The sequence below is a fragment of the Rhinoderma darwinii genome, chromosome 3 (genome assembly GCF_050947455.1).
Source record: "Rhinoderma darwinii isolate aRhiDar2 chromosome 3, aRhiDar2.hap1, whole genome shotgun sequence".
NCBI lineage: Eukaryota > Metazoa > Chordata > Amphibia > Anura > Rhinodermatidae > Rhinoderma > Rhinoderma darwinii.
In genome coordinates, this window is record NC_134689.1 from 320,586,671 (window position 1) to 320,599,633 (window position 12,963).

The 12,963-nt window shown below is 41.1% G+C and overlaps 1 protein-coding gene across 1 annotated transcript in view; it reads right to left on the minus strand.

Annotated features, from left to right (window-relative positions):
- The window catches only part of ADAMTS17 (ADAM metallopeptidase with thrombospondin type 1 motif 17), a 281,500-nt gene extending 269,050 nt beyond the window's left edge, over nucleotides 1–12,450 (minus strand). Inside the window, exons 1-3 of the mRNA XM_075858251.1 lie at nucleotides 12,058–12,450; nucleotides 9,050–9,414; nucleotides 479–650 (exon numbers count right to left, since the gene is read on the minus strand). Coding sequence (XP_075714366.1) covers nucleotides 479–650; nucleotides 9,050–9,414; nucleotides 12,058–12,100 — 580 coding nt within the window. The 5' untranslated portion in view covers nucleotides 12,101–12,450. The remainder of the gene's footprint in view (nucleotides 1–478; nucleotides 651–9,049; nucleotides 9,415–12,057) is intronic.
- Between the last annotated feature and the right edge of the window lie 513 nt (nucleotides 12,451–12,963).

Below are 12,963 nucleotides of genomic sequence, written 5' to 3' on the forward strand. Positions count from 1 at the left end.
CTTGTGTCCTAAGCCTCTCTCATTATTCCTTCATTCCTGGAGGAAATTAACAGAACAGATGTCTTCTTAACATGCAAACCTGACCATAATAACACAGGTAATTAGGAATTGCTGTACTCTTATGATGTTTGACGTAACATCCAGAATAGCACAGGGATGAAGTATTTATGTTTTCTCTCTCTAAAAGAAGCACCATTTCCACCTACGTAAATTTAAGTAAACATGTTAGATTTTTAGGGGCACCATGAAATTTTTTTAGTCTGGTAACAGTTATCATTGTGTGTTATGTGGTTAAAATTGTATCAGCACATATTGTGTGGCCTGTACATACATGAAGAGCTTGGGACAATTTTTAAATTGATGGCATAAAGCCGATGCACCATGTGACAATAACTGAACTGATTAAAATACATGAAGATAAACAGTACAGCCGATTATGTAGGTATATGAAAAAATAGTAATGTTTCCCAATGCGCACCTGATATAACTTCACAGTTCCTTTGTGGTGTCTCAGACTGTGAAGAAGATACTTTTGCTTGACGTTTGTGTCTTATTATATGCTCTCTTCCGGAGAAGTGAGTGCTGGGATTTATCGTTGTGTTACTTGGTTGAATCATCAGCTGTTCGTCTCCTATGTGAATGTATCCAGTCTGTGGAGGAGATGGAGAAACATCATACAGATAGTCAAGATTATAATTACTAATAAAGGCAATAACTAGAATGTAATAAATCAGAAATTTTTGAACTGTCAGCAAAATCAGAATTGATTTTATCAATGATCTCAATAGATCCTCAGGGTTACTTGCAACTGCAAACACATAATTAAAGTCTAGTTCCCATCTTGAACATTTATGGCACATTTGTTTTACATAAATTTGCGCAATCTGAGTTTCTCCTTTTTCTGGCACCTCTCCCTTAGTATAATTAGCAGACTTAGGTGCTACAGGTTGAATATCAACGATCAGATTTACAGTCAGGGCATCTATAATTTTCTTATATGTACCGAGAGCCAGCTTACTTAGCGAAGGCACACAGGGCAGGTATCCCAGGACGTCCACTACTAACAAACCCTGCCCAGGCCAATTCTTCGGACCAGGTTCTTAAAAATGACAACCTGATCAGTAGAACTGGTTGTCTAATGGGTGCAAAGGAAACTTCTGATCCCTGTCCCACCAATCACCTTGTAGAGTGAAAGCTAAATCCGGCATGTGGCCCACCAGGCATCCAACTTCAACGTAGGACTACCACGCAGGCCTGGTAGTGACTATTAATATGGGTAGTGTATACACTTCTCACATCTGAACGCTCTCCTCAGAAAAATTGGGGGTCCTCTTATAGCTGTTAAGCGATCCTATCCAGCCAAGAAGTGGCTCCCTATTGAAATCTAAGAGAGTCGCTTGCATAACTCTCATAGACTTCAATAGAGAGGGCCATGTGGACCAGATTTTTTACCTAGGGGCCTTCACCAACCTTAATCCAGAGCTGTATATACCTATATCTACAGAAGTGATTAAAGATAGATGTATTTGATATACAACAAACTGCTTCTTCATGTTACACAGGTTTATTTTAGGTCCCTCCTATTCATTAGCAATAGCAACACTAAGCAAGAGAAGTCTGTGCGAAAAGTTACAATACTTAAGGATAAAAAGATGAAAGACAGTGTCTAAAAGAAGCAGGAACAAAAAATAAATAAAAAAATTGGTTATGGTCTACAAATAAAAGGCTTAGGGAAGACATTCCTCAACAGTGATAGTCTTAATTAATACATCTTGGTTCTCTCATTTATCTGCCCGAAGATCCGTATGTTACAAAGAGTAACTGGTTGAAATAAATAACTCTTCATGTCTAGTAAGTAATTTTTTGTGAGAAATCTTCATTCCATCTGAATATACACTCATAAATTCATATAGATTTCAAGCTCTAAGAAGCGTTTACATTTACGCAGCTTTCCTCTTCTGCTGTCAGAGTAGGGCGGTTGGAAAGAGAATGTTTACTGAGGATCCCTCGAAAACCTGCAAACCACAGGAAAGGGAGAGAGTCACCTAGAGCCTAGAGCTCAGGAGAGGCTTCTCCTCGTCACATAACTCCTGCCAAGAACAACACACTGATTTTTCTGTAAAAATAAAATCCTTGATGCACAAAAGCGACCTACAGCAGAGATTTATTTAGGGTCCTTGTGACTATTCCTGTTCAGTTGACCTGGTAACAGGGTGTGGATAAATCAGAGAATATCAGGACGGAACAAATCGCTCTGCTGTCTAGGAAAACTTCCACTCCGCAATTCTTCATAGAACCAAATTAATTAATTCCAGTATGAGGTGTGGGGATAAACAGAAGTCCAATTGTGCTGTAGCCAAGCTTCCCGTCCACACATGAGACGCTGTGGCTGTTGGAGAGTCCTATTGATGGTGACATGACACAGCTGAGGACCAGAAGGGAGGGGATAACTTACCTGCACCACAATTTACATAATGTGCCTTTTCAAGGGGCCAGAGAATATAAAATGATGTGGGAGCGCTTCTTTAAGAATGGGGAAATACTTTATTATCCAGTATTAATGCAAAATTTGTAATATAAGTTAAAGAAAAGCAAATCCTTTCAATGCTTTCTTTATTTTCCTTTTCTGGGTACCTGAATGATGTTAAAAACCCCAATTCTCCTTTAAAGGAAACTTGTCACTATGACAGTGACCCTTTACATTAAATAATGTATGATATTGTCACACACATTAGAAAAATGATGACAAAATGGTAGATTTCAATTGTTTTTACCAATTGTCAATCAGCTAAAATGGTTATCTGTTATTTTGGATTTTTTCAGATAAACCGGCCAATCCCTCTACTGCATCTGGAAATCCCTGACCGTTCATGATCATAAATGTTTGTCATCAACCGACCTGGTTGTGCATTTGTCATGCTTTATATCTCATGAAAATTAGTGTCGGTCCAAACGCTGAGACACTCAGTCAGTTTGATTTTTTTAGTAGCCAGATCTTCTTCTGTACCGTTCTAATGAGGAACATGTCCCAGGAAGTAAAAATCTTCCCAAAGAAGATGCTCATTGCAGTACTTGATAGACAAACAGTAGTTTATTTCTTAAACTGGGAGATAAACTCATGAGTGCTCTAGAGAACACAGATAGTAAAACAGGTCATTAAAATATAATACAAAAATGCTGTTCAACTCATCCAGGCATTTGTTATCGTCTTAATTTTCCTGCGGAAAGAGGCCTCCAAAAAATAACTCTTTTTAGACTTCGCCAAGCATAACGGTACATGGTTATGTTCAATCTTTGCTAGACTGCAAAATGGTTTGACATTGGCCACCTAGAGAAAATTCCACTTCCACACAGCCACTGCATTCTATTAGCCAAGAGCGCTCATATTAAAAAGTACTGTGCTAAATGTTATGTTGAGGAAGGATGTAATAAAAGGTCTAAAATAAATGTTTCCATTTGTTGCATTTCCTTTACATATTCTATATTATATAAGTCCAATTATGCACTAACTAAATTTGGGGCTTTACCATTCCTGAACAAAAGAAGGCAAATTTAGAACAAAGTGGATATTACCCACCCTAAATCAGGTGTGTAGATAGAAAGAGGTTGGCGGGGCATGTTGGATGCCAAGGGAGCGCCAAAAAGCCACACTGCCTTGGCCGTGGTATTTAGAAAATTTGCCAGGGCAACATACTAAATCTTTACCCTGGGTGAAGGAAAGCCTAGCTATGACTCTGCCCTAAACACATACAGTAATTGCTCTGCTATTTGCTGATTCCATCTAATAATTCATTCAAATAAAGATTTATCCTTTCAAGCATTTTTATTCCAGGAGGAAATGTTCTCTAAAACATATAGATAAATTGCATTACAAAAATGTCTAATTTGCTACAGATTTGCTGTGGAAATACCTCTATTATAGAAATCTTTAATTGTAAAATAGATAAAGAGTTCTTATAGATCCAAGACAAGGAAGAGAAAGGTTAGACCACTAGGAATGTACCTCTGGAGCCATTTGACAATTCACACTGACAGCTGTCAAAGGAGGCAGCCAGACTGCTCCTATCATATCACGGTAACATGCTTGTAGGTGCCAACATGAATTAAACAGAGGATCTGCAGTCTACACAATATGTAAGGATCAGGTATGGGAATTTCTTCATAATTATTGGTCTTCTTTACATTCCAGGATAGTTACCTATAGTACAATGGTATTACATCATCTCTCACTGTTCTATCAATGTGTTTATTATATACGATTCCCCTTCCTTCTCTATAGCCGGTTGTCTTCCTTCCTCACTGAATTGTTTAGTGTGCCTTCCTTTAGCACATTTCGGCTGATAAATTGACCTCTCATCTGTAGAGGGCTGGGGACCAGAAACAACTGTGACCTATAAAATGGAAGGACTGCTAAAGGTAGGCAAATAAGTGGCTGGGAAGTATTGTGGTTAACAACTTCAAATCAGGCAGTCACAGCTAGCTAAGGCAAGTTCTCCACCACGCAGCACCGAATATCCCACTGGAAGAAACCTCTTCCAAGTTCTTCATATGTAAAATTAACCATGGTCCAGGGAGAACAGCTTTGCTTGGACCCCCTCATAAGCACTTTTATGACTGCCATGCAAAAAATACACATTCTGAACCTACTGATGTCAACATAACAGGCGTCTATAGGTGGTGCAGTGTTAGCAGTTGTTACTGGGCCCCAGGATCCATGGGGTGGGGCTTAATATACCCTATACCCCGTAATTAGTTGTATAAATGGCACATGCCTTAGTGGGGGCCCTGTTACAGATTCTGCATTGAGGCCCAGGAGCTTTAAGTTTCGTCTCTGTACATAACATCTCAAGACCCAAACTATGTCACCACTACAATAAGGAGAGACTAACAATAAATCACTAGAAAATAATTCAGACCCTTGTCTTCGAAATCCACTTCACTGGCAGCTCATATCTTAATAGTAGAGAAGAGCAGTGCCAGAATGTGGAGTGGTAAGTGGATGGTTGATGTGGCTGGTAGAGGATAGGGGCTCTATATGTATCAGGGCTTTCTTGCTAGCACTGTATGGGGGCTCTGTGGCTGGCACTATATGGGACCCTGTGGTTTGTACCGCTATTGCATCACTGGCTGAGATTGCAACGTTATAGAGGCAATAACTGTGACTAGCAAGGTTATTAGGACACTGAATGTGGCTGACAAGTGTGTGTGTGTGTGTGTGTGTGTGTGTGTGTGTGTGTGTGTGTGTTACTATATTCTCTCAATTCTTTTTTGTAAATAAAGATAACAGAACTGGTAAAAGACATGTGGTTGTAGTCTGTTTACATGCAGTACGTCCATGGATGAGAAACACATACAGGGTTCGATGAATATATTCTTCATATTTAAATTATTTCCTAATATATTATATAAAGTGGCTCTTTAATACACTTAATTTCCCTAAGGCGTAATGCACACGGCTGTGCAGTAATTATAGTCAGTAAATACTGCACGGACAGGCCGCGGAGTGTCAACCGCATTTGCAGACCGTGCTCATAGTATAATGTATAGGAGCTGTAAATGTGAAAAATAGGACATGTCCTATTTTTTTGCAACTCATTTCTACGGCCTGGACACACACTCGTAAATATACAGGAAGATGTCAATGGACAATAGAAATTAATGAGTCAGCTTTTTCTCTGCAATTACGGATCTGTAATAGCAAATAAAAACTATGGTCCTAGGCCTTATGCACACGACCGTAGTTTTGATCTGTATCCGCAATTAAGGATGAAAATGCAGACCCATTCATTTCTATAGGCCACGGACACCTTTACGTATATTTACGGATGTGAGTCCGGGCCGTAGAAATGATCCGCAAAATATAGAACATGTCCTATTCTTGTCTGCAATTGCGGCATGGACTCGCCCATAGAAGTCTATGGGCGCTTCCGCAGTTGTGGACAGATACAGATCTGCATCTGTATCGGCGGATCTTTATTTGCGGACAGTAAAAACCGTTACGGTCGTGTGCATGAGGACTTAGTGCAAATCTTTAAGGCTATAGACAGCTTTGCACTGAATTTCTTTTTTATTGTTTATTTGCTTCCTAATTCAAAATTAAAGCGTACCTAACTTTTCAGGTAACTTTTAAGAATAAGCTGTCATATATGTGTACATGAGGAATAACACTATTTATGGCCATTATATGACTTGTATTCTACATTTATTAGCAGTTTTCTCCTCTGCAGGCTCTATCTCTGAATCTAAGTTGTCTCAGAGCTAATGAGCAGAGCCAAACTGCTCTCATGTCTTCTATACACTACACACAGAAAAGTGGAGAATCCTGCATTCCTATCTCTATCTATCACATATACAAGAAAAAAAAGATTTCAGCACTCCAGCAAGGTCCAGTAAGAAAATCTGTGGTTTTATTTGCCCATGTTTGAGCTGTGGATTAAGCTCCAGTTGCTTCCACCACCCACCACTTTATTACATGAGGCCTGCTTCAATTGAATATTTTTTGTACTATCTATCATATGTGTGTGTATATATATATATATATATATATATATATATATATATATATATATATATATATATATATATATATATAAATATAAGCAGTATAAAGGACATCATACAGCAGTACTGAGGAGTGTAGCTGATAATCCAGCATTGGGGATGAGACGGAAACACTTACCAGAAGATGCAAAATGTCTGTGTGTCTTTCTCACTCTGCTCCAGCTCCCCCTCCTCCCTCAATTGACTTGTATGGGCAGCATGTCTATGTCTCTTTCTATTCTCCTGCCCTCTCCTCCTACCATACCTACCCTCTCCAGAGACTTCTATGGTCAGGCAGTGCAGAGGACCCCCCACCCCCCACTTGCAGCAGTCCACCTCCTCTGCGACTAGGGACGGATTTTGCTTGACAACACAGGGTGGACAGCAGATTACAAGGAGGGAGACACCTAGTGACAGTAACTTTACACAGAATTTGCATTGATAAAAAGAACTACATTTTAACAATAAGTAAATTACAAAGTTGATATGTATTTTTCTCTTAAATTACCATAAGTTGTTTGAAAAGTTAGTTTCCATTTAATCAACTTTCTAAATGGTCTTCATTAAAAAATGCCCTACGATTTTGCTGCTGTAGAGTCTGTGAAACTCCTGTTAATAGCTGGCTGTGCTGCTCCGTAACAGCACACTGCTCCTGGCTGTGTCTTCTCTCACCCCCTCCGTTCTTTTAGTGTTAGGGTCCATTCACATGTTACGGTTGAGGTGCGGTTAGAACTGCATCGAAAATCGCATCCGAAAACCGCATGTGTTTTTACCACGATTCACTGTTTTTTACGTGTTTGCGATAAAAATGCTACTGTATCGAAAATCGCACCGATTCGCTGTAAAAACGCATGCAGTTTTCGGATACGATTTTCTGCTGCGGTTCTAACCGCACCTCAACCGCAATGTGTGAATGGACCCTTACAGATAGCAGCAGGGTGTACCTGGCAGGTCAGTGTGAAGAGGGAAGAATGCATCCAAGTGTTCATGGAGGGCAGATCACAGGATGTCAGTATCAGAGTGAAGATAAGGAGGAAGGCACACACAAGGCAGTCTACAGAGGGAGGGGAAAGAGACTCTGCAGGGGGAGAAAGGGAAGGGGGAGACACACAATCCACAGCATCAGTGTCTGTCATAAGGGAGAAGGGATCCCTCATGGGTTGTAGAAGAAGAAATCAGTACAGGGATGAAGCTGTGCTAATACATAACAGCTAATGAAGACAGCAGCATTCTGGACACACAAAACTCACATTCAGTATGTATTACTAAGAGGGACATGCCCACAGGAGAAAGTCTGAAACTAGGTGCAGGTTGTAGACTGAATATCAGGGGGTCTAAAAATAATTGAGGGAATGGAGATTGCCGCCTGAAACGTAGTGCAACATTCTTTTTAACTCAAGGTTACCACTTAAAATAATTTCTTCCATGTCAAAAGTGCCTATAGACTAGGATTGTGGTATCATCCAGCACATCCATGGACATGCACACACACATACCTCTATGTACTCATACAGGGTCCTGCAGGCATGATTTTAAAACAAATAACACTGACTAGTTTGCCTCAGTACCCAGGATCTCCATCTGGGGACCTAAATAGTGCAGGATTTATATTACAAAGCATGAGAATATACAGTTGTTGTAAGGGGATTTTATACACCCTGAATTTGTTGTAAAGTTAAAAGGAACTCTCTGGACGAAAAACACATTTGATTTAGGCTATGTTCACACTGAGTATTTTGACGAGTTTTTTGACGCGGAAACCGCGCCAAAAAGCTCGTCAAAAACGGCCCGAAAATGCCTCCCGTCGATTTCAATGGGAGGCGGTTTTCTCCCGCGAGCAGTAAAACCGGCTCGCGGGAGAAAGAAGCGACATGCCCTATCTTCGGGTGTTTCCGCCTCTGACCTCCCATTGACTTCAATGGGAGGCAGAGAAAGCGTATTTCGCTGCGTTTTATGCCCGCAGCGCCCAATGGCCGCGGGCGAAAAATGCAGTGAAAAACGCTGCGAAAATCAGAGTGTAGCGAGAGGAAAATCTGCCTCAATCTTCCAAACGGAATTGTGAGGCAGAAATTCTACCTGCAAAATAGCCTTACTAATGCTGTGTAAGATTTAGACAGTGTAAACTTAGACCAAGCAGTCAGAAAATGCACTAAATTATCACAGTGGTGCATGCTGTATGACAAATTTGGTGAATCTAGCTAGACTTGCTAACCACTTTTCTCCTACTTATAACCTCTTTGATTTGGCTTAATTTGCAACAGTATTTTGTGCCAGGTCTTTAGTGTAATTTGGTGCATTTTTAGCCGCACCCCTTTCCCGAACTTTTTTACATGTCTAGAGAGATGCAGTGCAAACATCTGTAAAATTACATGCACCAAATTGTGGAACATTTTTCGACACATTCTAGTAGCAGTAAATCTAGTAAATCTGACCCACTGTGTTATGCCTACTGCAGGGACTGTGGATGCTAAATGAAGGCATTTGTATATAATAATTAACAGGTACACACCAGTCCTGAACATGTGCTGACCGATGCAAAAGACTTGTTGTGGTTGAGAACTTCTCCAACATAGAAACAAAGCTCTTCCTCTGGAATTTTGGTTTGGATTTGGTCTCCGAGTTCTGTCCTCTCCTCCACCACAAAGTCTGCTGCCAGGAAATCATGGACCTTCTGCAGGTGCAAATGAAGGTCCCTGCCAAATGCAGGCAGATGGATATACATATTATCCGGATAGATTGCTGTATCTCTAGGAATTGAGCGTGGCTTTCGGATGTTAGTGAAGATTGACTCATCTCTTCTGAGTGGAAGAGGGATCTGCCCAGACCATAATAACTGTGGAATTACAACTTCAACTGCTGGGTCAGAGCATCCAGCTAAAAAACAAAATGTGATTTGGATGATTTAGACAGAAGTATTAACACCATAGAATATGACAAATTACAATGCTGCCTATGCGACTATATAATCACCAATAAATTATGTACGTACACAAAACTGTTACAGTTTAACAGGGTTTTCCCATCTTAAACTTTTATGGAATACCCACAGGATATGCCAGTGGGGAGAACAGGGGTGAAGCGACGACTTCATTAAAGTCTAGGGGAGTTATGGACAGAGCCGAGCGATGCTTGCTCAGCAGCTTTCGTAACTCTCAAAGGATTCTATATTGAAGTTGATGCAACAAGCGGCTGCTTTGCGTTGGCAAATGGGGGACAGGGAACTCCTGTTCCCCAAAAAGGTGGGTGTCCCAGAGGTGAGATCCCCGCCTATCAGGAATTTATCAATTATTGTGCAGTAATGAAATATCAATAAATGGTTTAGATTTTGCTATACAGAGGATTTTAATTTGTTTACAGTAATGTGCAAGCCCAGTAGGTGTGAATTGTGTTGTGCTACTTTCGCAATATAGCATCTATTTCTGTTATTCAGGCCGGAGATCCTTAGCTGACCCCTAGTGACGCCCTCCTCTCTTTGCACCTTAGAAAGGTCAGTGAAGCCAAGGCCCCTTTGCAGAATCAGCTGTGCTACAGGCAGCAGAACCCAGCACTCGGCTCCTAGCTGGACTCCAGATCCTAATGAACGGAAACTATGATGTTCAGCAAGGGGGACCCTGCCAGGATCGGCTCAGGTTGAAACATCAGCTATGAAAATATAAAGGGCCTCTTCACACAGCTCAAACCTCCCCCTCCAACACATAGCACACGCACAGCAAGAGGTGCAGTGATATCTGGGCTGTCTGAGGGGCTTCAGTTTTATGTCAGCTGCTATTTTACAAGGGAATACCCTTTTACCCTAGGCTACACTCTGCTGCAGGACCCTACAAAAGTACAATATCTGGCTGGAAAACAGTCAGGACCAATGTGCAAGATCATATGTCACCCAAGCAGCAAAGTTTAGTGAACATGGGCCGGCATCAATTCTAATTTTACCTCTAATTTTCAGGATCCCTGCCTGGACGTAATTGGAATTTTTTTTAAGCCACATTCCAAAGAATGGTTTAACCCTTTGGGAAGGTGAGCAAGGTGTCTGCGCGACAATTATATACCCTTACAAAAGACCCATGGCTGTCAAAAACTCAGAACCCCTATGTCTGTTACAGTAAATCTATACATACCATACAAGCCATGCTATGAAATGCAGAATATTCAGAAAATTGATTTGAGGCAGCAATACACAATAGTCATACAATAGTCAGTGCTAGAGAGAAAAGAGCAGATATTGTATTGTAATGGCTCATATTGCTGCGCAATACACTGGACAGCACAAAAACACTGCCAGCTCTTAGATGGGGCATGAGATCCAATCAATTATGAATAAAGCGCAAGGCTGTGATCAGAATAGTCAGCGCGCAATTCTGTTCCACTGTAGCCACCTGTAAACAATTCCATGAATCCAGCCTCAACCACTGTATATAACGGGGGCACCAGTCAGGGCACTTTCTATGTCGGTCTGTGCGTTGTATTCATCAGATAGTTACATGGCACTTACACAATATATAAAACGTCTGTCAGTCATGTGCTCCTTATCTTTGGTGTAAATACGAAAATTGCAATGCAAGTTTTGACGCAATATTCTGCCATGCATCAGAACTAGAGACTCAGCACAATAAGTGTGCTTCTTAACATAGATAGATAGATAGATAGATAGATAGATAGATAGATAGATAGATAGATAGATAGATAGATAGATAGATAGATAGATAGATAGCAATGGGAACCTCATCCATGTAGTGTGCCATAGCCCATCAAATTTTAGCTTTTTTATCCTAGTTTCTTAGAAACAGCCTTATAATTTACTGGAGACTGACAGTGGTTCACAGAACCAGTCCAGATGTGTTCTTCACTACTCCCAAGTCTAGTGCATGTGTGGCAGTCTCCAGCCCCTGGCTGCTAGCAGGGACCTGGAAGGTCCAGCAGTACAAACAGACAGGATGCCTGGAAGAGGGAGGACTGTGTCAAGCCAGAATCTGGGAATATTCAGCGCGCCTGCGCTGCCAATGTGACGTTAACCTGTTAGCTGCCAGAAGGGGCCCACCAAGTAAAGGGGATTCAGGTCATTCAGAATTACTGTCTGGGGTATTCAGATTTTTTGTTTGTCCTGTTAATGTATAGAGAGGGAATGAGTATGTGCCTACACTGTTACATTTATATTCAGTAGTAGAACCTTTGTCTATGAATATATTTGACATCAAATTTGACCTGGTTAATATTAAATCCAACCAGGGCAAAATTGTGTGACGTTTACAGTGTATGTTCACTTCTATTTAATCCCATGATACAAAAACATACATAGGTTTATTGGTGCCCTATAAAAGTGTCCATAGTGTTGGTCTAATACAGGGAAATTAGATTGTGAGCCCACTGGACACAGGGACTGATGTCAGTGATATATAAAATAACCGATCATAAATAATACAAAATATTATTAATCATAATAACAATAATCATAATAAAAATAATAAATATAATAGTAATAATAATAGTAACTTATTAAGAATAACAACATCATATCCTTACCTGGTGCAATCAGGAGGTACAATAAACTGAGAAACAGCATCATATGGGTCCTGCCAACTTCACAATGGATGTGTCCCTGCAAACACAGGGGCTGTCGGATGCCAAGGTGCCCAGGTCTTGCTGCTTAGCCACAGATAGTAGTAAATGACTAGTTGTTATGGGACTTGTAGTGCAGTGCAATATACAGGTAGAGTCCACTACACGTGAAGTACAGTACGTAATCCAGTAATGCAGTGCTATCACGACCAGGTACTGCAGTACAGTCACCTTATATATAATGCAGTGCAAGTTACAGTAGTGCCGGGAGTGTGCAGTGCAGCACTTATCCCTTGCCCGGTGCAGTGAAGACGATGCAGTGAAATGCCCGGTATTTGCAGGTCTTCAACCTTAGGAGAAGCAATTACCAGAGCAGACAAACTCAACTGGATCGTCACGACCCGCCCGCCAGGCACAGAGAGCACCAATCACTGCTCTGCAAGGACCAGGGCCGGCGATTGTCAGATCAGGTATTGGGAGAGAGAGACAGCTGAGGGAGGGATTTGCTGCAGTACACGTGGTTGGGTCGCAGTACCCGCACATGGACACTAGGGGGAGTGCGAGGTGTGAGAGAAGAGATGGTCGGGCAGGTGTGAGGATAAATAGCGCAGGAGAGGAGGGAGCAGGGAATGGCTGACAGTGATTATTGTATCATTGAGAGAACATTTGTCGGCGATATTACACCACAGTGCAGAGAAGGTGCAGAACAGTACAATCCATACTACCCCATGAGACTTGGGGCCAAGAGATTTGCTTAGAGAAATTCACATTAAAACCTGCAGTATTTTACCTCAGCACTAATATGCAATAGCATTGAATGAGAATCTCCTGTATTGAATGCATTAGTGACCGATGCAGTTTTGAGGTAAT